The sequence below is a fragment of the Macaca mulatta genome, chromosome 13 (assembly GCF_049350105.2).
Source record: "Macaca mulatta isolate MMU2019108-1 chromosome 13, T2T-MMU8v2.0, whole genome shotgun sequence".
Taxonomy (NCBI): domain Eukaryota; kingdom Metazoa; phylum Chordata; class Mammalia; order Primates; family Cercopithecidae; genus Macaca; species Macaca mulatta.
The window spans coordinates 19055556-19083418 of NC_133418.1; the positions used below are offsets into that span (position 1 = coordinate 19055556).

At 38.4% G+C, this 27863-nt stretch overlaps 1 protein-coding gene across 6 annotated transcripts in view; it reads left to right on the forward strand.

Moving 5' to 3' along the window:
- Positions 1 to 25159, forward strand: part of GCC2 (GRIP and coiled-coil domain containing 2) — a 63257-nt gene extending 38098 nt beyond the window's left edge. For 5 of the 6 annotated variants that reach the window (XM_015113069.3, XM_028832276.2, XM_028832275.2 and 2 more), the window contains 11 exons: positions 312 to 474; positions 927 to 1027; positions 1125 to 1202; positions 1806 to 1943; positions 2990 to 3111; positions 5487 to 5663; positions 8159 to 8376; positions 10578 to 10772; positions 12244 to 12383; positions 14985 to 15186; positions 23270 to 25159. In XM_015113069.3, coding sequence (XP_014968555.2) covers positions 312 to 474; positions 927 to 1027; positions 1125 to 1202; positions 1806 to 1943; positions 2990 to 3111; positions 5487 to 5663; positions 8159 to 8376; positions 10578 to 10772; positions 12244 to 12383; positions 14985 to 15186; positions 23270 to 23340 — 1605 coding nt within the window. In that variant the 3' untranslated portion in view covers positions 23341 to 25159. Of the gene's footprint in view, positions 1 to 311; positions 475 to 926; positions 1028 to 1124; positions 1203 to 1805; positions 1944 to 2989; positions 3112 to 5486; positions 5664 to 8158; positions 8381 to 10577; positions 10773 to 12243; positions 12384 to 14984; positions 15187 to 23269 lie in introns of all 6 variants that reach the window. The other variant, XR_001439274.3, reaches the window with a different exon arrangement.
- The last annotated feature ends 2704 nt before the right edge of the window (positions 25160 to 27863 follow it).

Below are 27863 nucleotides of genomic sequence, written 5' to 3' on the forward strand. Positions count from 1 at the left end.
AGAAATGTACTATTATATAAGAGCCACTTGAAATATTAGTATTTTATAAATAAGAGCTCCACAGGCTACAACTGCCCGTTGTAGTTCGTTATAATGAAATAAAATGAAACTAAGAAAGTTGGGTTAAACTATTAGAAAATATTTTGTGAAATTAAAAACTAGAAAATATCCAACTCCTCATTTTTTCGTTACAGTGTAAACGATTTGAGTATTACAGAAAAGCATCCATTTATTGCTGTGGCATCATTTTAGCAATTTTACAAATGAACTGATCTACTATTGTCTAAATCTTTTATTTATAAAATGTGCAGGATGCCCAACAAACCACATTGATGAATATGGAAATAGCTGATTATGAACGTTTGATGAAAGAACTAAATCAAAAGTTAAGTAATAAAAACAACAAGATAGAAGATTTGGAGCAAGAAATAAAAATTCAAAAACAGAAACAAGAAACCCTACAAGAAGAAATAAGTGAGTTAAATAAAGTTCACTTTGCCTTTTAATTATTTCATCATAACAACTTGATTTAGTGGGGGGCATTTCTTGTTTATTTCACCAGTCTTTCACTGTCGGGTGTTTAACGGGATAAATGTTACTGGGGTCCAGAATGGGTGTAAAACTGTTTGCCATTAAGATGTTTATAGTCCACATTTATTCACTTTAACATTTCTTAAGTACCTTGCTGTTGTCTGGATTAACTGAGATTGTCATGGGTTGTAATTGTAAAAGCTGGGAGATGGGTACAGTAGAGTTTATGGCACTGTTATTACTACTGTCACATATGTTTGAAGTATTCCATAATAAAAAGCTAAAACAGGCTTCTTTTAAAGATAAGCCAATACAAAGAAGACATTATTTGTGTATTCAAATTCACTCATAAAAAATGTTTCATCTTTTTCTGCTGAAATTATTTCTTGTGCTAGCTTCATTACAGTCTTCAGTACAACAATATGAAGAAAAAAACACCAAAATCAAGCAATTGCTTGTGAAAACCAAAAAGGAACTGGCAGATTCAAAGCAAGCAGTATGTTAATTTTTTTAGTTTCATATTTTAGTACTTATTTATAATTTATTTATGAGTAACATTTTTAAAAATTTAACCAAGATTCTCATTCTTGTAGGAAACTGATCACTTAATACTTCAAGCATCTTTAAAAGGTGAGCTGGAGGCAAGCCAGCAGCAAGTAGAAGTCTATAAAGTAAGGTTTTTACTTTTTAAGATTAAAAAAATGTTTTTTCATGTAGAAGTGAGGTACCATTCAGAGATTTTACTAATTATCCTGTAAGGATATCTAGAAAGATTCCTCAACATTTTGAGGAATTTGCAACAATAAATCAAGTCTGGTATATAACTGGAGTATATTGTTTAGCTCAAGCTAGATTATTTTCATATATTTGGAAATTTGTAATACACGGTAGAATAGTGCAAAATAAGCATGCATCTGAACTTTGTAAATGATATTACAGTCACAAGAAACAGTTTATAAAATGATTTTCTATGTTTGCTACGTTTGTATATATTTTTATATATATAATGTCTTGAAGTATTTAAATATTGTATGTTAAATATGTAGTCTGGGATTTTCATTTTTTTTTAATCGATGTTGGTTTAAGAAAAGATAAATTAGTGAGAAAATGTTCTACTTGTCTCTTTTTCAAGAATAATACATAAAAATATTTCGCTACTTAATTATGCCTTATATGTACTTATGTCTCAAACCTAAAGTTTGTGTTTTAAGGAAAACCTCTTTAACTAGTGAAGGTAGGATTTGCTAAAGCTAAGTTTAAAGATTTACCCCCAGATACAGCTGGCTGAAATAACATCAGAGAAACACAAAATCCACGAGCACCTGAAAACCTCTGCAGAACAGCACCAGCGTACGCTAAGTGCGTACCGGCAGAGAGTGACAGCGCTACAGGAGGAGAGTCGTGCCGCCAAGGTGCGTTCTTCAGAGCAGCCACAGCGAGCCACTGGGATTTTATTGTCAGCTAGTCATTGGTGTTTACTCCAGGGCTGTGCTCTCCCTTTTTAGTATTTTGCTGTTAAGAGCACTTATTAGATTAAGACCTGTTCAGTTAATCTGCCTCTAACCCCAATCCCGTGCCAACCCCAGTCATAATTTGGATCACTTTTTTTGCCAAAAGGAAAAACATGATGTTTTTTTCCATTTCAACCTTGTTTTGCAATTTATGTGTCACTTCTTTATAAAACTTTTTTTTATTAGGAAGGTGTTACGGTTCTTTCTAGGGCTAAATGATGATAAAATAACATTTTAGTAGCACGGCTGTGGGGGCCTACTTTCTTGTCATCATCCAAAACAGGCCAAGTGCAGTGGTTGTGTTAGATGCAGGTCTTATTTAAGCAATCATGGCAACACTGTTGTGGGAGTTCACAGATCACTTCAGGAAAGTGGAAGACCTAGAACTTAACGCTTACCACTCTGTTTTGAAAACTGAAGTTCAAATAATTTATTTGAGTTAATTTGCCTCAAATTTATAAAAGGGATATCATAAGAGAAAATGTTTATAAAGTTCCAAAAGCACATAGTGCCACTATAAAATGTATGGTTAGTAAATTAATCTACCAGGGTAGAAGACATGGTAGAAACGGATCTCTTATCAGAAAAAAAAAAATGTATTATTGAGAGGCCTTTAAAAAGTGTAAGGCCTCCCAACACAAAGACCTGATAAATATTTGAGGCAATGGATATCCTAATTACCCTGATTTGCTTATTACACATTGTGTGTATCCATCAGAATATCACATGCACCCCATAAATATGTACAGTTATGTATCAATTGAAAAAATTACGTGTAAAGCCAACAGAAGTATACTTTTTAGCAGGGTTAATCAAGGAACCAAAAAGTATGTCAGCCATTTTTCTTACTTTAAAAAACAGGTTTTTATCTCAATTTGTTAATCTCTGAAAGAAAATAGAAGGACCCTGTTATGATACAAAACGTTTCTCTCTTTTAAATGTTATAGGCAGAACAAGCTACTGTAATCTCTGAATTCGAGAGCTACAAAGTCCGAGTTCATAACGTTCTAAAACAACAGAAAAATAAATCTATGTCTCAGGCTGAAACTGAGGGCGCTAAACAAGAAAGGTAAAGTCTAAATTAAATATGCAGAGTTTTCCTCCCACAATGCAGGTTCTTCACCAAGTAGATTGAAAATCCTATTATGTTTTGTGTGTGGTTTCTTTGTGTTTTTTTGTGTGGTTTTTTTTTTTTGAGACAGAGTTTCGCTCTTGTTGCCCAGGCTGGAGTGCAGTGATGCAATCTCAGCTTGCTGTCACCTCTGCTTCCCGGGTTCAAGTGATTCTCCTGCCTCAGCCTCCTGAGTAGCTGGGATTACAGGCATGCACCATCACGCCCAGCTAATTTTTGTATTTTTAGTAGAGACAGGGTTTCACCATGTTGGCCAGGCTGGTCTCAAACTCCTGACCTCAGATGATCCACCCACCTCAGCCTCTCAGAGTGCTGGGATTACAGGCGTGAGCCACGGCACCCAGCCTAAAATCCTATTATGATTTTCAACTGTGAAATTATGTATATTGTTACCAAAGAAAACAGGATTTCTTGGCTTCACTGTGTCTGCAGACAGTAACAGGGAAACTTCATTACAAAGGACACTGTTACAAACTCTAAAATTAGATGTTAAAGTGCACAGTGAGGCCAGGATATGAGATGATAGGCTAACAGTTCAATCTGGTCTTAATAAGATCTTGTCATGGTAGAAATACCGGCATTAAAATTACATTATGATTTGTTTTTCCAATTTTGAAAATTCAGAAGTGAAAATTAAAATGCAAAGTATACTTATTTGCCATTAATTTAGGTTAAACAGAAGTTGCTTTAAAATATTTTACTTATTTCAAAAAATTTTAAATTTCATACTGAATTTTGGTCTAGAATTAAACTTTTCTTGTTTATGACCATTTCAGTTCTATTTGAATGGTATGTTGTTTATGCTGCTTTAAAAGTAGCATACAAATCCTGTTTGCACTGGGAGTAAGAGATGGGGCATTCCATGGCATCTGTGTTTTGTCTTTGAGTAGCAGTTCAGTATTCAAAGCAGTTTTACATCTGACTCTTACTGTTCTAAACAAGACTAATTATTATGGATTTTTGTATGTTTATGTTTCTGTTACTTTCATTTAGGAATCTATTAAATATAGAGACTGTAGATTGAAACATGGTATTTTCTCTCCAATAGCCCATTATATAAAGGGGAAATTAGATACTGATGCATTTCATAAATTAAAAAAGTCACCATTTTCGCCGGGCGCGGTGGCTCAAGCCTGTAATCCCAGCACTTTGGGAGGCCGAGACGGGCGGATCACGAGGTCAGGAGATCGAGACCATCCTGGCGAACACCGTGAAACCCCGTCTCTACTAAAAAATACAAAAAAAAAAACTAGCCGGGCGAGGTGGCGGGCGCTTGTAGTCCCAGCTACTTGGGAGGCTGAGGCAGGAGAATGGCGTAAACCCGGGAGGCGGAGCTTGCAGTGAGCTGAGGTCCGGCCACTGCACTCCAGCCTGGGTGACAGAGCGAGACTCCGTCTCAAAAAAAAAAAAAAAAAAAAAAGTCACCATTTTCAAGAGCCATTTTTGACCATGCCTAAATTTTGAGTTCAGATTATATGAATGTAAATGTTTTGTGTTGCTTCTACTTTCTTATAATATAAATACATTTTTTAAAAAAGAAACTAATAGTGTATTGTACTTATTGTGGCAGAATTAGGATTTTAACTATTTCCACCTAGTTTTTTTTCCAAGTCTGAAAAGACCTGCTTTTCTTCAGGGATTATCTTTCACTGTAACTTGGTCTGACATACCATTTTTAAAACAACAATTTAAGAACTGTGAGTGTGCCAGGTGTGGTGGTTCACACCTGTAATCCCAGCACATTGGGAGTCCAAGGCTGGCAGATCACCTGAGGTCAGGAGTTCAAGACTAACCTGACCAACATGGTGAAACCCCGCCTCTACTAAAAATAAAAAATTAACTGAGTGTGGTGGTGTGTGCCTGTAGTCCCAGCTACTCGGGAGGCTGAGTCAGGAGAATCGCTTGAACCTGGGAGGCAGAGGTTGCAGTGAGCCAAGATTGCGCCACTGCACTCCAGCCTGGGCAACAGAGCCAAACTCCATCTCAAAAAAAAAAAAAAAAAAAAAGTAACGTGACGTTTTTTCTTTAGCTGACGTAGTCCTGTAACATAAAATAGGCTATTTTGATGCCCCTTTTTGAATATGAAATTCTAAATTTTGGAGAAATTTTTTGTAAATCTATAGTGCCTAAGATTTTAAATCTGGCTGTATCTTTTGTATTATATTTAATCCTAGTCTTGAATTCTTCTATTATATTTCCTTTAGAATCATCCAAGAGTATGACATTGAAAGATTAAATGGTTAACTATATTTAAAACCACAAAATCAAATTCACCTTTTTCAAAAAATTTTAAAACTGTATTTCTGTTTTAGGGAACATCTGGAAATGCTGATTGACCAACTAAAAATCAAATTACAAGATAGCCAAAATAACTTACAGATGAATGTATCTGAACTTCAAACATTGCAGTCTGAACATGATACACTGCTAGAAAGGCACAACAAGATGCTTCAGGAAACTGTGTCCAAAGAGGCGGAACTCCGGGAAAAGTAAGGTTGTTAGCAGCACTAACGCTGTACCAGACAGCAATGTATTTCTTTGTTGAAACTTCTAATATGTTGCTCCTTGAGATAAATGCAGATGAGAAAATAAAAAACAGACATATCTAAAGGCTTGGTAACTTTGCTTTATCTACCTTAGAGCTTCACCTTTTACGTTGCTTTTGTATTTTGCATTTTTAAGAACAACTAATGTCTGTCTGCTCATCCAGTATTCTGCATCTCCTACAGCCTTCTTGGCTAGGATGTTTCTCTAAAAAAACAAAAACATACTACTTTCCAATCCAAATCATAAGCATTTTTTTTTCTAGAAGAAAACACCCAAATAGTTGCTAACTGAAAAAGAATATGCAACTTATCTTTGCAATTCTGTCTTCAATTTGTCATATTTTGTTCATCACTATAATACTTTAAATAGACAGTAGGAACATTGGCAAAATAGATTGTGAACAAGAAGTTTTCAACTCCTGTGATAAAGAAATAGGGTAATAGGAGTATTAGGCTGAGGAAAAGAATTCTTCATTGAGCATCTTTTATCAAGGGTGTTGATACTTTTATCACAGATTTTCTTATATAATATATATCTAATCTTATGCTAATCTGAAAAGTGAAAGCACTTAGCTTTTTGTGGCTTCTGTCTGTTAACAGTGTAATGTGCATGTTAATCATGTAAACCAAAAGTTTCAGGGAGATGGACCAGTTTTCTAGCTGCCTATCACCAGGGTTTACCATGAGATTAGGTGATGTTTGGTTGATATTCTCCAACACTTATTCTTTAGGAAAGTTATTGCAAATTACATTGCTAACACAAAGTAACTGTTGATTCCTCTAAAGTAATTCAATCTTTCAGTAAGTGTTTTTTGAGCACCTACTATGTGCCAGTCACTTTTCATAGCATTTTGAGGTATCTTTAGGAGTCTTTGCTCTTCTTCAGAAATGTTAAAAACTAACAGTATTGTTACTGTCTGTGCCCAAGTATGAAGAAATAGCCTCTTTATATAGTCTCCACTTTTAAAAATGTTTTAATATTTATACTTTCTCTGTAGTAGATTGTGAAAATGGTTCCAGAGGAATGTGATAATTAGGCTAATTAATATCTGTATTACCCAGAGACTACAGTTAATATAAACACTTCAGTAACAACTGAGACAGAACAGTGAACTTTCATCAGCACAGTCATTCTTATTCCAGATGGGGGGTTTAAATATTTAGCTTTCAAGTAGGTAAATTTAGAGATGTCACTGATACTGCCTGAGAATAGACACTTTACCCTACCTCTAATATTTATCCTGCTTGGACTATTTTTGTAACTACCGATGGTTCTTCCTTTACTTTCTTGGTAGATATTGTTTGAACAAAACGCTTGCAGAGAAATGTGTATACACTAGTATTTTCTAGATTCATTAATCAATATGAACTTAGTAATTAAGATTTCTTTCCTAAAACATGGTATTTTATTGCCTTTCTCTCTTCAGCCACTAACCCCTGTTTTAAACCTTATATGGTGCGTATAAGTGTAGCAGGTAGAAAAAATATCTTGGAAAAGTATAGGCTAAACCGTTAACAACATTTATCTACCTGTGGAATTGGGATTTCATCCTGCCAGGCATGAGAGTAATTAATGAGGGCTTTTACTTTTTTCTCCGACAGCTTTTGTATTTTTATGAGAGAATTATGTGGATCCCCTGTATAAAAGGAAATTTTTTTTGTTTTCTTTTGTTTTACCAAAGCCAAACATATAAAACATGAAAACTACAGGTAAACCCTTAAAAGTGATGGTTCCCAAATTGTAGGCCCACTGGTTAGTTTCAGGCTGAGCACATAAAAATCACATTGAAAACTGCTAAAAGTAGGGAATTCCTAGAATACTACTGAGATCCTGATTCAGTGGGTGTAACATGAAAACTAGATGTCTCTATTTTCAACAAGGTACTCCAGCAATTCGTACGTGCAGTGAGATTTGAAACAGCTATAGTAAACCAAGTCTGTGTTTGTGGTTCGTGTTAATCAACTCAAAAATGGATACTTTCCTCTAAAGTTTTCTGAGTGAATTAAGAGTGTGAGTTCCCCCCCCCTCATATTTTCAGGGTAGTAGATAAAAGGGAGATTAATCTTTATGTGAGCTACCACGTACGATGACATGAAGAAGTGAACTAATTAAAAGTATAATTATTTTTTGCTTTAAATATGGTCCTTTTTTCTGATGAACTATGAAGTTCCTAGTCTGGACCACACAACGCAGTTTCTCAACTGGGGTTCTTCATCTGAAATGTGGAACGCAGATTATTTGAACTAGATGACAGCCAGTGTCAGTTCTCATCAAGTTATTACACAATGAGTACAATGTAGGTATGTAGGAGAGAAGTTGATTCATACATTCAATAGAGGTCTTAGAGCTAATTCTCTTGCAGAACCCAGTGGAGAAAGGCTAAAGTCAACATATAAAGTTGAAAGATCTTTTGTGAACTAAGTTTCTCGTCTTTCAGATTGTGTTCCATACAATCAGAGAACATGATGATGAAGTCTGAGCATACACAGACTGTGAGTCAGCTAACATCCCAGAATGAGGTCCTTCGAAATAGCTTCCGAGATCAAGTGCGACATTTGCAGGAAGAGCACAGAAAGACAGTGGAGACATTACAGCAGCAGCTCTCCAGGGTGGAAGCACAGCTCTTCCAGCTTAAGAATGAACCGACCACAAGAAGTATGTATGTACACATGGAAATATTAGTTGTTCACATTTTCGTGTGTTTATGTCTCTTAAATACATTCTTCCAAATTCATAAGAAAGAAAATTTACTAGGTGTCACCAGAATCAATTCTGTGATTAATGAATTTTGGATTTGCTTACTAGGAAGATATTTGAACCATCTGAATCCTTCCTTGATTATACTTACAGAGGCCTGTATAACCTCTTAGAATGCTGACTTTGATGTATTTCTTACCCCAATGGAAAGGAGTATTTCTTTTTCTCTGACTTAAACATACTCTGGTAGTCTCATAACATATGTCTTAATTCTAGTATTCACCAGATTTGTTTCATGTTCTTTGTTGTTAGTCATCAAGTTTGTCTACTTTTTAAATAGAAACATTAGAGATAGAGCAAGGAGCTTAGAAACACTCAGGCGGCACTGAATGTGTAGAATTGCATGGCCAATATAGCTTCTTTCCTTTCACATTTACAACTAGTTGGAGTTTTAGTTCACCTGCACCCAGTGTCTTCCATTCTGCTTCCAGGAAGAAGTGGAAAAATGTCAGCCATGATGATGTAGTATTTTAGTAGCAAGTTGATAGTGTTTTGGTTTCCCATGGGAAATACTGTCACTGGAGCATTAGCAGCTATCGGTCACTTATTAGGGTAAAAAAGCAACTTCAAGATAATTTAACATATGCCAAAGAATCAACAAAAGAAGTAATTGGCCAGGGCAAAGTTCGTACAGGAGATTGTAATCTAGGAATTAGCAGTGGAATAAGTAGTCAGCTTATCAGAAACTCAGGAAAATGCTTTAGAAAGGGCAGTCAGGCCTAAGGCAACTTAATGAAATGCAAAATAAATGAAATCTGAAGTTTAAAAATCTAGATTACAGTTCTGGTTTCTAACTCAGTTATGAGACCTTGGGCAAAGTCATTAAATTTATCTGAACTTCAGATGTTTCAGGGTCAATAAACTAATAGATGTCAAAGGGCCTGATAAACTTGACAGTTTAGACCGGACATGGTGGCTCACGCCTGCAGTCTCAGCACTTTGGGAGGCCAAGTCAGGTGGAACACATGAGGCCAGGAGTTTGAGACCGGTCTGGGCAACATGGTGAAACCTCATCTCTACTAAAAACACAGAAATTATCTGGGCAGCATGGCATGCACATGTAAGTCCCAGCTACTCGTGGGGCTGAGGTGGGAGGATGGCTTAAGCCTAGGAGGCAGAGGTTGCTGTGAGCCAAGATTGTGCCACTGCACTCCAAACTGTGTGACAGAGTGAGACCCTGTCTCGGGGGAAAAAAAAAAAAAGCACTTTACAGTTCATCAGCAAACAGGAAAGTCTTGCTAGACAATGTAATTGATTAGTTCCATGCTCTGGATTCTGGGCTCTTATTGTATGAACACTGTAGGTATGAGCAGCAACAGTTAAGAAGCTGCAGAGGTAAAGGTATAAGGGCAGTGATCGAGGATGTCTGCCGAGCAGATTTCAGCAAGTGTGTTTCAAGAAGTATGCAGCAATCTCAAATACCTAATCCTGAAAAATTGCCAGAATCTAGTTTTTTAATTTTGGCCAGTATTTAGCAGCAGTATGGCCCTCTACTCTAAATTAATAAAAAACAAGTAGTACTGTATTATGAGCTGTGTTATCTCACAGTTTATCTTAGCTAGTAGCAATTAATTTATAGCTTCTGCTAAAATGACTAACGTAGTTAAAAGTTTGATATTTGATAACTAAATTTTTTTTTTTTTTCTTTTGAGACTCGCTCTGTCACCAGACTGGAGCACAGTGGCGTGATCTCAGCTCACTGCAACCTCTGCCTGCTGGGTTCCAGCAATTCTCTGCCTCAGCCTCCCCAGCAGCTGGGATTACAGGCACCTGCCACCGTGCCCGCCTTTTGTATTTTTAGTAGAGATAGGGTTTCACCATCTTGGCCAGGCTGGTCTTGAACTTCCTGACCTCGTGAGCCACCCGCCTCAGCCTCCCAAAGTGCTAGGATTACAGGTGTGAGCAACCATGCCCAGCCTTGATGACTAAATTTTAAGAAATGTTTTAGCAATTCTTCATGTACCTTTCACTTGTCTTATAGTTACTTAATTCCTCTGCTCTTATCATTTGATATTTTCATTTTATTGTGTATCTCTGTAAGGTCAAATCAATAGATTTTGAACAATCTCACACTTAACCTTTAAAAAAAAATCTAATAGGCCCAGTTTCCTCTCAACAATCTTTGAAGAACCTTCGAGAAAGGAGAAACACAGACCTCCCACTTCTAGACATGCACACTGTAACCCGGGAAGAGGGAGAAGGCATGGAGACAACTGATACTGAGTCTGTGTCTTCCGCCAGCACATATACACAGTCTTTAGAGCAGCTGCTTAATTCTCCCGAAACTAAATTTGGTATGTTACTCTATCTAAATATGTTTTTCTTATTTAATTTCTTTGTCTTATTTAATTACTATTACTCTAAGTTACATATGCTTTTTTGGGCTGCTCCAATAAAATTTATTTCAATATTCCACTACCTGTTTGTATTAGGGTTCTCTAGAGGGACAGAACTAATTGGATGGACAGATGGATGCTTATTAAGTATTACCTTACACGATCACTAGGCCATCTGCAGGCTGAGGAGCAACGAGAGCCAGTCCAAGTTCCAAAACTGAAGAACTAAGAGTCTGATGTTCAAGGGCAGGAAGCATCCAGCACAGGAGAAAGATGTAGGCTGGGAGGCTAGGCCAGTCTCACCTTTTCACGTTTTTCTGCCTGCTTTATGTTCGCTGGCAGCTGATTAAATGGTACCTACCAGATTAAGGGTGGGTCTGCCTTCCCCAGCCCACTGACTCAAATGTTAATCTCCTTTGGCAACACCCTCACAGACACACTCAGGATTAATACGTTGCATCCTTTAATCCAATCAAGTTGACACCCAGCATTAACCATCACACTGTCCAAATGGGAAAATTACAAAACAAATCTTTTTTAAAATAAAATGTTAACTCTCGCCCTAGGTTTGAACCATAAATAAGTGGTGGGAAGTTTACAGTCACAAATAGGCGGTGGGTATTAGAAAGCAGGATAAACTATCTTCTCACCCTTCCAAGAAACTGACAGTTTCAGTTTATTCCTCTTGATGAAGTAATGCTAAATTTTTGTAGTGATGTTTTGGTATATTTTATTCTTACCTATAATCAATATTACTGTTCAAAATTTAGGGGGAATCTGTTTGTCATCTTCCTGAAACTTCAGGATCACCTGGAGTAAGGGTCATTTGTATTCATGGTCACTGACTATGTGGGGTAGAAATTGCAAGTCATGGTTCCTTCAGGCAAAGTTAGTAGTGGTGACATGGAGGCATCGTGATAGAGCAGCAGCAGACTCCAGAAGCCGATTTGACTTTGTGATTCCTGCCAAAATTACCTGTCATCTGTGAGCCTGTTTCATCGTCTATAAAGTTTGAATAATGATACCTACCCCACCTGATAGAAGATTCTTATGAGGGTACATGATACATGACCAGTAAATGTTAATGCTTTCCTCATTATAAGTGAAATGACATAAAGTCTTGCCATATTCATAGATGGGAAGAAGATGTGTAATAAAACTGCCTATAAACACAGTTCTGACAAATTTCAGAACTGGGACTTATAGGGCTTATATTCAGTTAGATTATATGCTTTACAACAGAGATACTGTTTTATTTGTGTCACCTACAATATAATCTGTTGATCAAGGTATGTTGAATAGATGAATGGCAAAGAAAGCAGACCTATAAAATATCACATAGTAAGATATTTATATTTAGATGTTTTCTTATTTAGAATCTTCATCTGTATCTGTGATTTTGAAAACTAATTCTTGGAACATCTTGCAGAGCCTCCATTATGGCATGCCGAATTTACCAAAGAAGAATTGGTTCAGAAACTCAGTTCCACCACAAAAAGTGCAGATCACTTAAACGGCCTCCTTCGGGAAACAGAAGCAACCAATGCAATCCTTATGGAGCAAATTAAGGTGAGATCAGCGAACCTGGCCACCATGAAAACCGCCAGTTTGGTTTTCTTGGTCCTCCATACACAGGCACCCAAGTTTAAAAATTCACATTACAGATGCATCCATAACGTCTTGATCTTTATATTAGATTCCTGATGGTGAGAAATACTGCTTTGCTTTTCTTTTTTTTTTTTTTTTTTTTTTTTTTTTGAGACAGAGTCTTACTCTGTCGCCCAGACTGGAGTGCAGTGTCACAATCTCGGCTCACTGCAAGCTCCGCCTCCCGGGTTCGCACCATTCTCCTGCCTCAGCCTCCCGAGTAGCTGGGACTACAGGCGCCCGCCACCACACCCTGCTAATTTTTTTGTATTTTTAGTAGAGACAGGGTTTCACCATGTTAGCCAGGATGGTCTCGATCTCCTGACCTTGTGATCCACCCGCCTCAGCCTCCCAAAGTGCTGGTATTACAGGCATGAGCCACTGTGCCCGGCCAAAATATTGCTTTTATACCTATTACATAAAGATTATTTCTTAATTCCTACTTTTTCTAAGAAACCATAATAGATTTAGAAACTAGAGAGATGCTCACAAGTCATTGTTCCACATATGCTAAAATAAAACTTAACTGGCTGTGAGTCTTTGAATTCTAAAGATAAACAGTAAATTTAAATCATTCACATGATATTTATGGTACTGAACTACTAAACAGTTTTCAAGTGGAGATGGCAAAGTGGCGTGGGAAGTTTTTCTCCTGTTTCAAGTAGACACCAGAAACATGTAGGAATGTTGTAGAGCAGTTGAGAATTACTCAAATGAGATATTTCCACCCTGGCTCACTGATAATCACCCCTCAGAATACAGTCATACTACTTACTGAGGAGTTCTTATGACCCAGGCCCTAGGCTTTACATATATTATTTAATCTCATCACTGGTTGAGAGAAAAATTGAGGCTGGTGAATGGTGGAACAAAGTTCAAACTCATAGCTGTCTGAAAAGTACATACTTTTCCCCTGTACTTTGCTGCTCCTAATAGATCTGTCCTGCCACTGTGCAAGGCCACTAGCTATCCTTATCAGATTATTTTAAAGCTGAATTCAGTTATTTTCAGTAAATTTAATATATCATGACATTCCACCACTAAATACTTCAGTATGCATCTCTATAAAATAACATTTTCACACTAATAATAACATCATAGCTAACAAATCACTAACTAGCCCAGTAAACCTAAGTTAGTTACTTAAATGTTTTATTTTCTTTTTTTTTTTTTTTTTCTTTTTTGAGACAGAGTCTTGCTCTGTCACCAAGTTGGAGTGCACTGGTGTGATCTCGGCTCACTGCAATCTCCACCTCCCAGGTTAAAGCGATTCCCCTGCCTCAGCCTCCCAAGTAGCTGGGACTACAGGCACGCACCACCACGCCCGGCTAATTTTTTGTATTTTAGTAGAGACAGGGTTTCACCATGTTGGCCAGGATGGTCTTGATGTCCTGACCTCATGATCTGCCCGCCTCAGCCTTCCAAAGTGTTGGGATTACAGGCATGAGCCACCCCACCTGGCCAAATGTTATATTTTCATAAATTTATACTCTCTTGATGATTTCTTAGTCTTCTTTATTGTCACTTTTTTAAATGGTCCTAGGTTTTAGGACAAAGTTGGCTAACTTTCTTGTCTAACCTAAAATGAAAATATGCTAAAAGCCACGGCTTGGTTTCAACCTGGAAATCTTCCTCAAAGACTTGAACATGCTGTTACCTTTTTTATATCATTCTTTGCCTCATTTCTTTGATAGTGTTTTACATTGTCTTATATTCTTGAATTTTCACCGTGTCTGAACTTTTGATTAAGTGCCATTCACTGTGGACGTCTTAACTGCCTGGGACTTTAGGAACAAGATAGGGGCAGGGAGTTAGTGGAGGCTACAGATGTTCCCCTCAGCCCATTTTCAGAGCCCCATGCCATACAGGCTTAGTTTCTATAGAAAGTAGAAGGCAGAGGAAACATCTTGGTACCAACCCATGGCTCCAGTTAGTTGCTCCTCATGTAGACATTCCATCAGTTCCCCAGCTTTCAACTCCAATTTCCATGATACCCTGTGCTTCTGAAGCAATAACCCCGGTATTTACACAGGATGCATCCTCTCCTCTTGTCAGTGATACTTGGTAAGCTGCTGGACTGACTCATTTCCACTTCTTCGTCTGCTTCTCATCTTGTGAGAATTTCTTGATGTGTCTCATCTACTTTTTCTCCTCTTGTATTAGCTTGTTCCTTTTCAACTTCACCCCTCTTCCCTCCAACCCTAAATAGCTTAGGACAATGGAGTCATATAGCCCAACACTTGGTGCATATACAGCAATCCACTTTCTAGGCAAATGCAGCTTTGAAACTATCTCATAGTTGGAGTTCAGGTTTTCATGTCAAATGGATTTTATACTGTAATGTCATAAACTCCTTTGAAATACTTCACATACAGCTGCTACAGTTAACTAAATTCCCTCCTTTATTGCCATATGGAGGGAAGGGGGACGTTTAGCGGGGAGAAGAAAAATACATGAGTTCAGTCTGCCATATTTAATCAGAAGCTCCTAAAGCCCATTTTTAATTCATTTCTCTAACACCAGCTTCTCAAAAGTGAAATAAGAAGATTAGAAAGGAATCAAGAGCGAGAGAAGTCTGCAGCTAACCTGGAATACTTGAAGAATGTCTTGCTACAGTTCATTTTCCTGAAACCAGGTAGTGAAAGAGAAAGACTTCTTCCTGTTATAAATACAATGTTGCAGCTCAGCCCTGAAGAAAAGGGAAAACTTGCTGCGATTGCTCAAGGTGGGTAAAAGGAGAGTCTTAGAACTTCTAACTTATAACTTAAACTAAACAGTCTTGTGGTTGAGAATTTGTATGTGTAACTTTTAAATTTTGCTCATTTGGATTGGGTTTATCATATGAGTAGGCCATGACTAGATTTGAAAAGCTGGCTTTTTTAACATCTTTAGGCAATTGTAGTACATTTATGTCATTTTAACGTTCAGCAAAATACAATACAGTGCTTAGCTTGATCTTCTAGCTCTTTGAAAATTGAACTTGTATCCTGGTATTGAGTTCTGGTGTTCAGTTGAATGTGGTTTTGTTTTAAATTCTACTTTTTAAAAGACATTTGTTAGCTTGTTCCTTTTCTACTTCACCCCTCTTCCCTCCTCCAAACCCCAAATAGCCTAAGACAATGGAGTCATATAGCCCAACACTTGGTCTATATACAGAAATCCACTTTCTAGGCAAATGCAGTTTTAAAACTGTGCCATAGGCCAGGCACCGGTGGCTCACACCTGTATTCCCACCACATTGAGAGGCTGAGGCGGGCAGATCACGAGGTCAGGATATCGAGACCATCCTGGCCAACATGGTGAAATCTCGTCTCTACTAAAAATACAAAAATTAGCTGGGCGTGGTAGCGTGCACCTGTAGTCCCAGCTACTTGGGAGGCTGAGGTAGGAGAATCACTTGAACCCTGGAGACGGAGGATGCAGTGATCTGTCACGCCACAGTACTCCAGCCTGACAACAGGGCAAGATTCCGTCTCAAAAAAAAAACAACTATGATGTGGTTGGAGTTGGTTTCCATGTCAGATGGATTTAATACTGTGATGTCATTAACTCCTTTGAAATGCTTCACATACAGCTGCTGTAGTTAATTCAAACTGCATCTTAAGAATTATGGTTTCATTTTTATTTTTAGTTTTAAATTTTATTGTTGACATTTTCAAGCATACAAGGAGGACACTACAATCTCTCTTGTAGCTGTCACCCACCTCTAACAGTTTTCAACTCATGGACAATCTTGGCACAAACAGGGGAGAGTTAGAGACTTTAAAACAAATCCCACACATCATTTATTTGCCCAATGAATAATTCAGTGTTTATTGGATTTCTTTGTCACCTATACCCAGTTTATGTTCATTTTGCCTGGGTTATTGTGAATGTCTTTGTATAGTATCCTAAATAGGGCTTATATATTGCATTTGGTTGATGTTCCTTAAGCTTTATTTTGTTGTTGTTGTTTTGTTTGTTTGAGATGTAGTGTTGCTCTGTTACCCAGGCTAGAGGGCAGTGGTCCAATCTCGGCTCACTACAACCTCTGCCTCCTGGATTCAAGCAATTCTTCTGCCTCAGCCTCCCGAGTAGCTGGGACTACAGGCACGCACCACCACACCCAGCTAATTTTTGTATTTTTAGTAGAGACGAGCTTTCACCATGTTGACCAGGATGGTCTCAATCTCTTGACCTTGTGATCTGCCCACCTCAGCCTCCCAAAGTGCTGTGATTACAGGTGTGAGCCACCACGCCCGGCCATTTTGTTGTTGTTTTAATCTATGACAATTATATATATAAATATATTTTTTTAATGTGCCACTTATTAATTGAAGAAACTGGTCATTTATGCTATAGCAGTCCTATATTCTGGTTTTAATCATTACAGGGTAACACTGAGCTTGTTCCAATTGCCTATAAATAGGAAGATCCAGGTGCAATTGGGTGGGATGGTAGACAAAAATACATCATAGATAGTACTGTGTGCTTTCTAAGACATCAGGAGGCCCAGAATGTCCAGACGTCTTACTTTTGACTGATTGACCTCATCTAGTTGGTGCTCTTTAACATGTTCCCCTATCCCCTGTAAATCCTAATAACTAAACTGATAGAGTCATCCTCAAAATTGAGCAGACATCTGAATCATCAGGTATACTTACTAAAATTCCAGTTGCTGGTCCCCAGTTTCTGACGCAAGATTCTGCATTTTTAACAATTTGTTGCTGATACTTCTGGTCTGGGGCCCATACCTTGAGAACCCCTGGTCTAGAGGCCTGATAAGATGCAGGCTTAATTTTTTTTTTTTACAGACGTACTTCATAAGTAGTATTGATAGTTTCTTTGAATCTGGTTTTTTATAGTCTTTCTAATGATGAAGGAGGAATGTTCTCAATACTGACAGTAATCTCAGTTCTTAGATTTCTATAGCCACAATAGTATTTTTGTCACAAGAGCCCAAATAAGAATACATCATGTATATTTTTAGTAAATAGTTATTCCAGTTACAAATTTGCAAATTACAAATTCACTGTCTTTAATTTATTCTAACAAAAGTAAACCTAATTTTATAGTTGTAAAAAAGAAGAAATCTACTTCTAGTCACATAAGAGTAAAACTGCCCCTATAAAAACAAGACAGAGAAATCTCAAAATTATAACTAATTTTATAATTATAAAATTAACCAGGACTTTAAGAACGTTTGCATTTTAAAATTAAAGTTTTCAATAGTTTTCAATAGAACAATGATATCTCAAAATACTTAGCATGTCTAACAGCCCTCTTTTAAAAGCTCAGCACGTTTAATGTGGATGTTGCTAACATCCAGGTGGCTCCTGTAAGTTAAGCGTCCGTTGATTAGAAGTTCTAAAAGAGACTAACCTAAGGGATACCAATAACATATTTTTAAAGAATATCATAGAGGAGATATACATTAGAATCCCAGAACTCGAAGGTGTGCATTTGCTAAGTCCTGTAAACATACAGGAAAACACTTACATTTAAATTAGTTTGCCCTTTAGAGATTATTTACTACTTGTCTCTTATCAATGTGAGTACATAAAAGACATCTTATAACAATTAAAAGCAATGATGGTTTAGCAACAGATTTAGACAATGTAAGGGCAGGTGTGGTGGCTCACACCTGTAATCCCAGAACTTTGGGAGGCCGAGGAGGGCGAATCACCTGAGGTCAGGAGTTTGAGACCAGCCTGGCCAACATGGTGAAACCCCCGTCTCTACTAAAAATACAAAAATTAGCCAGGCGTGGTGGCACATGCCTGTAATCCCAGCTACTTGGGAGGCTGAGGTAGGAGAATCGCTCGAACCCAGGAGGTGGAGGTTGCAGTGAGCCAAGATGGTGCCATTGCACTCCAGCCTGGGTAACAACAGCAAAACTCTGTCTCAAAAAAAAAAAAAAAGAGAATGTAAACTAGAAGATAGTTCAGAAGAAATTACACAGAATTCAGCATGGGAGAAACAAAAAAGAAAAAGAATGGGAAAAGACATAGAGGATAAATAAAGACATCAAACATGTTTTTACTAATTGAAGTTCTAAAAGGAGAGAAAAGAATAGAGCACAGATCATTTATGAAGAGAATGTCTAGAAATCTTTTAGAAATGGAGACGGATGTCTATCCACAGATTCAAAAACCCAATAAAATCTCAAGCAGTATTTAAAAAAAAGAAGAAATCTACTTCTAGTCACATAAGAGTAAAACTGCCTCTAAATAAACAAGACAGAGAAATCTCAAAAGCAGCCAGAGAAAGAAGACACATTGCCTCACAATAGACTTCTCAACACCATTGGTGTGATACTATCTCATGTACTAAAAGAAATAACTGCCAACCTTTTATATTTTCCAAGATCTCTTCTGGAAAACAAAAACTTTTTAAGAATTCGCCTTCATCGAAAATTCTTAATGATGTACTCCAAGCAAAAAGAAAATTTCCTAGATAAAAAGTCTAAGATGCAAGAAAGACATGCAAAGGAAACGTAACCACCGTATTACAGGTGTGGACTGTCAGCCTGACTGGTCACACTAGGGGCATTTTGTTACCAAAGCCTTGAAAGTACTAAAGGTCTGAGAGCCACTCTTCCTGGCACTGAAGGAAACAGGGCCCATCAGAGCAAACAAGTACCTCTTGCCTCCTTCATCTCCTTGGAAGCAAATGTTTGTAATCTCTGGTTTTGTCTAAAGTTTATAACAGTATTTTTCATTCAGGTTGCTACCTATTAGTGGATGGTGAAATTAATTTGGTGGATCACATTCAGAATATTTTTTTTTTAATCAGAAGAATACAAGCTGGGCTCAGTGACTCATACCTGTAATCCCAACAGTTTGGGAATACCAGGCAGGAGGATTGCTTGAGGACAGGAGTTCAAAATCGGCCTGGGCAACATGGCAAGAACCTATGGCTACAAAAATTTTAGAAAATATCAGACGTGGTGGCATGTGCCTGTAGTCCTAGCTACCAGGAGGCTAAGACAGCAGGATTGTTTACTATAAGGAATTTGAGGCTGCAATCAAACTTCTGGTTGAAATCCTGGTCATGCCACTGCATTTCAGCCTGGGCGACAGTAAAATCCCATTTTTTTTAAAAAATTAAAATAGTATGTCAAACATTAGAATATGTTAGTAAGGGTAAGCAGTTATTTCTTGAAACTCTACATATGTGCATGAGTAAATACCTGACTGTATCATCAGCTCTAGATATAAAATGTTTATGATGTTGGCTGTAAGTTTATGGGGAATAGTTTTCCTTTCTGTGGGTTTGGGTGTATTTGGGAAACGTTAGCTTAGGGGGTAAAGTAGATTACCCAACTCTGAAAAGCAGCATCAAACTCCTTATAAAGAAACAAATAAACACAAACTCTTTATAAATAAACACATTAAATTTCAAGCAGATGGCATGAGCTGTTCAGAGTAGCCTGTTACAATTCTGTGTTACAAGGTAAAATGACTTAGAGTGTAGCAGTAGTCCCCAAACAATTAATGTCAAATAGATACTGCTAAGTGTAGATTGCTCCTCTCATTGTATCTCAAATGTTCATTCACCCTGCCCCCACACACATTAAAATTCAGCATCGTTCACAAATTGTTTCATTTCTATTTGAGATAGACTTTGGTAAGTCAGCTTTGCTCCCCAAGTAAGTTAGCCATATAGTAATTCTGTATGCAAAATTTGAATCTCAATTTTACTACTCAAGCAGAAAGTAAGTCATTTTTCTGTATCTTCTTTGCTCCCAGACTGGGTTACAATTTACAGATCTGAATATTGTCACTTGTACACCATACATACACAGAGGTCTAAAACTCTATACAAGTAAATAAAGAGGAAAAAAAGCCCAACAACCCAATAGGAAAATAGACCAAGCCTGTTATAGGCTTTTTTTTTTTTTTTTTGAGACGGAGTCTTGTTCAGTCGCCCAGGCTGGAGTGCAGTGGCACAATCTCGGCTCACTGCAAGCTCCGCCTCCCGAGTTCACGCCATTCTCCTGCCTCAGCCTCCCGAATAGCTGGGACTACAGGCGCCCACCGCCACGCCCAGCTAATTTTTTGCATTTTTAGTAGAGACGGAATTTTACCGTGTTAGCCAGGATGGTCTCGATCTCCTGACCTCATGATCCGCCCACCTCGGCCTCCCAAAGTGCTGGGATTACAGGCGTGAGCCACCGCGCCCAACCTGTTATATGCTTTTTGATCATCTCCAGACTGGCAGGAGGAGAATGCATACTCGCTATAAGTACCTGACTTGATTTGCAGAGGATATAGAACCTTATCAGAAAATGACCTTCCAAGGCAAAAGCAAATGCACCCTATCTCGGCACAGCTTTTCTCCAGTTCTTATTTACCTAAGGAGATGAATAGCTGCCAGGAACATTGTCTGCACAAGGGCAGGGGCCTGCCAGATCTGAGAACACAGCAAAATTTTTATTTTGTCAAAAATCTTATACTCGGCTTATACCATTCATTTCAGGTGAACATACAGCAAGCAGTCTGCATTTCAGTTTAGGGAAATGTTTACAGTCATCTGGTTCTCTTTATTCTTGGAAACAAGGTTACCTCACTTGGAACACATAACCAGTGCCAAGTTGTCCATCCCTAAGCATTATTTCTTCCTCTTACTTTCTAGAAGTTCTAAAGATTGTGGAAGCCAGACTTCTCAGAATTCTTTGCCCTCATTCACTCCTCCAGAAATTCATGCCTTTGTATAATCTCTTCCCCTTGAGAGCCAGTAGGTTAACCTAATGAGTTATTTTTAACCAGTAGAATACAGCAAAAGTGATAAATTACAAGAGATTGTGGCTTCTATCTTGCTAGCAGACTCTCTCTGCCTTCATTGCTTGAACACTTTGATGAAACAAGCTACCATCCCAGACAGGCCCATAGGCAAGGAACAGGCCATCAGCTTAGCAGCCTTGAGGAACTAAATTCTTCCAACTAGCACATAAGTTTGGAAGTAGATTCTTCTCCAGTCCAGCCTTCAGATGAGACCCCAGCCATGCCAACATCTTGATTGCACCCCTGTGAGAGACCTTGAAAACAGAACCGTTTCTGATCTCCTGACCCACAGAAACTCTGAAATGTGTTAAGGTACTAAGTTTGTAGTAATTTGTTATGCAGCCGATTGTAAATAATATGCAGATAAAACCAGACAGAACAGAAAAATAAATGAAAATGGCTTTAACTCTAGAAAGAGTTTCCCCATGTAAAATTTTGAAAATGCTTCTCTGCCTGAGATCAAACTGTGGTACATGTATATGTATGAAAACACAGAAAGGTGTCTGGAAGGGTAATACCAAATTAAATATCTTTATCCAAGAGGAATGAAAACCAGTATTCACACAGAAACGTATGCACAAACCTTGTGAATACATTAAAAACCAGTGAACTGTGCACTTTGAAAAGGTGAATTATGTGCTATATGAATTATATCTCCAAAACATTTCATGAAAAACCTGTACACAATTATTCATAGAAACTTTCTTTAAAAATTGCTAAAAACTAGGAAGTCTCAGTTATCCTTCAGCTAGCAAATGAATAAACAAACTGGTACAGCCATGCAGTTTAATACTGCTCAGCAATAAAAAAAGAATGCACTGCCAGTACATGGATAATTCTCAAATGCATTATGCCAGTTGACAGAGGTCAGACTCAAAAGACTACATGCAGTGTGATTCTACTTATATGACATTCGGAAAAAAGCAGAACTGTAAGGACAGAAAACAGATTAGTGGTTGCCAAAGAGTGGGAGAAGAAGCCAGGGGGAACTTTGAGGAGGTGAAAATGTGCCAGGCCTTGGTCAGTGATGGTACATAACTGTGCATTTGTCAAGACTCAGTGCTATATGCTGAAAAGGGCAGGTTTTACTATAAGTAAGTTGTACCTCAATAAACATGATTTTTAAATGATTAAAACTTTGGTTTTTGTTTGTTTTGGTTAAGTTTTAAGGTTTACCATAAATCTATTGATTTTAGATTCCAAGTTGCATATAAGCTTCTGTTTTAAAAGAATTTTATTTTTCATTCTCTTATTGTCAACAATATTTAGTTGTGCTAGAAATCTTATTTTGGAATTGTTTAATAGAGACAATAAATAATGTTCAAGAACAGACATTGATTCATAACATCAAAGTATGTTATGAGAAGATGGTATTTCAGAATGGAGGAAGAATTTCTTATGTGCTGGTAGGATTGTTTGTAGAGAATCATTTCTGCATAATTTTCATAGCTGGATTTCTTTAATAAAGCCATTCAGAGGTTAAGTTCTAGATTGCTTCATGTTGCTTATCAATGTTTTAAAGCTAAAATAAAAGTAGCTGTTAGGTTGGCTCAACCAGAAATTCAGTATATCCTTTAAAAAGAGAAATTTAGTAAGTAATATGTCTAAAGGATGACCTATGGATGGATGCAGTGGCTCACGGCTATAATCCCAACACTTTGTGAGGCTGACGTGGGAGGATCACTTGAGCCCAGGAGTTTGAGACCAGCCTGGAAAATAGTGAGACCCGCATCTCTACAAAAAAAAAAAAAAAAACTTACCCAGGCACGGTGGCACACATCTTATGGTGCCAGTTACTTGGGAGGCTGAGGTGGGGGAATCACTTGAGCCTGGGAGACCAAGGCTGCATTGAAGTCTCATCACGCCACTGCACTCCAGCCTGGGCAACAGAGCAAGACCTTGTCTCAACAAAAAAGAACCCCCCGGCCCCCAAAAAAGGCATATAATCAGTAAAAAAGACATTATTTGCTTATATTGTAGAGTGGTTCTAAAATACAGATTTTACATTGAGAAATTTTAATACTCTCTTTTTACTTTCCAAAGGTGAGGAAGAAAATGCTTCCCGTTCTTCTGGATGGGCATCCTATCTTCATAGTTGGTCTGGACTTCGATAGATTGATGGAAGGAGTATTTTTATTAACCAAATAGAATCTATTTACAAAAATGGTTCATGTATATTACCATCATCCTTTTGTCCAAAAGTGTGTATATATGTTTGCATCTACATATATTTGTACATCTATATGACAGATGTATTTTAAAAGTTTCAACTTGAAGTAAAAGTATAACAGCTTGAAGTGCTGATACCAGGCGACAGCCCTCTAACTCATGTGATCTCCCGTGCATGCTGCCAGAATCAAACCACCAGGAATGAATTCACTCCCCACTTCTCTGGAACCTCAGGACCCATTTCTCGGCAGTACTGTGAATTTTGAAGTTAAACTAAATTTTGGTACCATACCAACTGGAATTTAGGCTTTAAAAATAATGTTTCAAGGCCATGTGTGGTGATTCAGGCCTGTAATCCCAGCACTTTGGGAGGCTGAGGCTGGAGAATCACTTGAGGCTAGTGAGCTGTGATCGTACCACTGCACTCCAGCTCGGGGAACAGAGCGAGCGAGACCTTGTCTCTAAAAATAATAATAGTAATAAAATAAAAATAATGTTTTATGACTATTTATTGCAAGGTCAGATTTGTAGATTGTTACTAGTTATAAATTGTTGAGAAATTTTTGTGATTAGAATATGAAGGAAAAAGCTTTATTGGTAAAAGTGACATGTTTATTAAGGGGCTATGAAGTAAATATGCTGCAGTTAATTATGTGAAGTTGAAATATAATTTAGTTACTTTAAAATAAACTGTTCTTTTTTTCTTTAAAGTATATTCTCTCAAAACTCACGATGTTGTCAGAGCCCTAGAGCTGGCTAGTGTAACACTGACTCTGAATAGGCGGGCCCACCCCCTGAGTTGAGGTGATTTCATGCTCTCTCTCCAGGCTCTTGGTATGGTGTCGTTACATGCAAGCCATGAATCCGTTTTGAGAATCCTCTCCATTTTCCCAAATAAAAACCTATCACAACAGTGACTAGATCACTCAGCGTTGTATCTAAGTATAAAACTGGTGCTTTCAGTGTTGTGGCAGATAGTGTTCCGTAAGCTTTCCATCAGCTTTCCATCAGAAGGGATTTTAGAAAGACACCTTGGAGGTCCGTGCTACATCTTCACAGTTACTCTGAATAAACTTAGGTGGTAGCATTACTTGCCTTTGACGCCTCTGCATATGTTTTAATGACTAGATCAAAATTGTGGTGTTCTTCAATCAAAAATTTGATAATTCTATTTTTAATATTTATGTGTTAATCACCACACAGTATGCTCTCTGAAGTTCTCTTAAGCCTTCAGTTTATACTCTTAATTCTCATTCTGAGCTGGAGAACTGACTTTGCACTTTGGTTATGCAGAACATTGGTTTCCAGTTTAGTTTAACTGAAATTTGCTGCTGATATGTTGAGTTTGTTCTTTAAATAATATCTCATATATCTGTCTTTCCTCCTGTCTTAGAAGAACAGACCTAACTAGTGAATGTATTAATGAAAATGCATCTATTTCAGAGCTGACATGAAGAGTTTAGTTTTTTTACTTTATAAACTGTGAATTTGAGTATGCCACCTGCCTACAATGTAACTAATCATATTTAAATATATTTTACTTTCTCTTTGACTTTAGACCTTTTGAAGTCTGTATAAACTTGTTTTAAAATACAGTCTCTACTTATGAATGTCATAACAAAAATACCTTTTTGCATGATAAAAAATTATTACTTTGATTACAAAAGGCCCATTCTTTCATGGTTTCCGCAATGAGAGGAAGTGTAATGATTATTTTAATATTTCTATTAAATATGTTTAACTTCTATTAAATATACATAAAAATATGTATATTTTTATGGCTGTTCTTTTATGTTACACACTGTCTCTTTGGGGTTGTTCATTGGTCTATGAAATGGAACTGCAAACTCCTTTACTACTGGCCTTACATGGTTGGGACCTATTAGGTGGTTGAGAGAATGTTGGCCAACTCTTTGATACCCGCCAGGTAGACCGTGGTACCTGCCATGTCTGACACCCTGCATCCAGCTAAAACTAGAAACAGCACTGGGCCTCCCTGTGGACAAGACATTGATTTGACCAGAGGCAGATGTCTAGCTAAGGCTGCCAACGTAAGGTTGGCCTTAGATGAAAGGCTTTGTTTAGTTAGGGGCAGAGGTCATTAATTTTTTTTTTTTTGAGACAGAGTCTCACTCTGTCGCCCAGGCTGGAGTGCGGTGGCGCGATCTCAGCTCACTGCAACCTCCACCTCCCGGGTTCACGCCATTCTCCTGCCTCAGCCTCCTGAGTAGCTGGGACTACAGGCGCCCACCACCACGCCCGGCTAATTTTTTGTATTTTTAGTAGAGTTGGGGTTTCACCGTGTTAGCCAGGATGGTCTCGATCTCCTGGAGATAACTAATTTCTTTGGATGTTTGGACTGGGAGATGGGGAGAGACAGAGCAGACAGAGAACACAGATGCCACAAGGAGGAGGAACAGAGCTAACCCCGGATAGGACTGGATACAGCAGCCAGACCAAGAGAGGCATCTGATGAGAAGCAGCTCTTCAGCCCTGGGCCTAGTGCACACATTTCTCCTTGGTTTCTTAAGAGCCAAATTTGACTGGGCACAGTGGCTCAAGCCTGTAATCCCAGCACCTTGGGAGGCTGAAGTGGGTGGATCATGAGGTTAAGAGATCAAGACCATCCTGGCCAACATGGTGAAACCCCGTGTCTACTAAAAATAAGAAAATAAAAAAAAATCAACTGGGCTTGGTGGTGTGTGCCTGTAGTCCTAGCTACTTGGGAGGCTGAGGCAGGAGAATCACTTGAACCCAGAAGACAGAGTTCAGTGAGTCGAGATCACACCACTGCACTCTAGCCTGGCAACAGAGTGAGACTCCATCTAAAAAAAAAAGCCAAATTCATACAGTCCCTGAGGAGTGGGAACAGATGCACATCTCTTGTGTACAATAAGCTGTGCTTGTGCTCTGAACAGTGTAAGATTGAGAATTGTATTTCTTAAAGTTTGGCAGAATTGTAACTGAATTACTACCAAGGCACTGAGAAGGCATACTGTACTTTGTATTCTTTTTAAAGTCCATGTTAGGTGGTGGCGTAGCTGGAAGTGTACAGTATTGAGGATGTAAAGTTTCCCCTAAAAATCGTTGGTATTTGGTGAATGGCATAACACATCAAAAAGTTGGTTGTATCATATGATTAAATTGCAATGTAATGATTTCAGCTTGGTGGAAGACTTCTACTTTGTCTTGGTATCTGAAAATCCCCTTTGCTTCAAACTTAATACACACCAAGGAAAACAACCTGATAACAATTTTGCAAGTGTCTTTGAGCTAATGCTTTTTCATGGGTATTAAAAAGCAGTGAGTTGGCCGGGCGCGGTGGCTCAAGCCTGTAATCCCAGCACTTTGGGAGGCCGAGACGGGCGGATCACTAGGTCAGGAGATCGAGACCATCCTGGCGAACACGGTGAAACCCCGTCTCTACTAAAAAATACAAAAAACTAGCCGGGTGAGGCGGCGGGCGCCTGTAGTCCCAGCTACTCGGGAGGCTGAGGCAGGAGAAGGGCGTAAACCCGGGGGGCGGAGCTTGCAGTGAGCTGAGATCCGGCCACTGCACTCCAGCCCGGGCGACAGAGCCAGACTCCGTCTCAAAAAAAAAAAAAAAAAAAAAAAGCAGTGAGTTATTTATGTATAATTTATATGCAGAATGAAAATATTTATTCCATTCAAGATACGATTACATGAAAAGGCATCTAGTTGTGATCTTCAAATTATTATATACATAGAGAAAATTCCTATAAATAGGCTGGGCGCAATGGCTCACACCTGTATTCCCAGCAGTTTGGGAGGCCCAGGTGGGCAGATCACCTGAGGTCAGGAGTCCAAGACCAGCCTGGCCTATATGGTGAAACCTTGTCTCTACTAGAAATACAAAAATTACCCAGGCGTGTTGGCCCATGCCTGTAGTCATAGCTGCTCAGCAGGCTGAGATAGGAGAATTGCTTGAACTCGGGAGGCGAGACTGCAGTGAGCCAAGATCACACCACTGCACTCCATTCTGGACGACAAAGCGAGACCCCATCTCAAAAAAGGAAAGAAAATTCCTATGAAGAAACACTATGCCTCTGAGTTTCAATAATAGAGATGATTAACCCACTTTCCCTGCAAGGATGTGCTCACTGTGAACAGATGTAGTGGTTACCACCCCAGATGTCTGCCTAGCATTTGAGACAACAGTCCCTGTCACCCCTGCCTCTCTCTGGGAACTTTTGCCCCACCACCATACAGAGGGGCAGTAGGCCCAGCCATAATCAACTGAAACAAGAGTTCTGACCTGTGCCTAGGCAGTTAGGTTTTCTCAGGAATATGGATCTGGGACTAAAGAATCAAGTCAGCATCTTCCTGTGACTGGAATTGTAGCATGTAAGTACAGAAGCTTTGGAGTGCCCAGAAAGAGCAGAGAAAACCAGCCAAGAGAGTGCCAACTTTAATTTGATGTAAGAGGTCAACAAAATTGTGAAGTGAG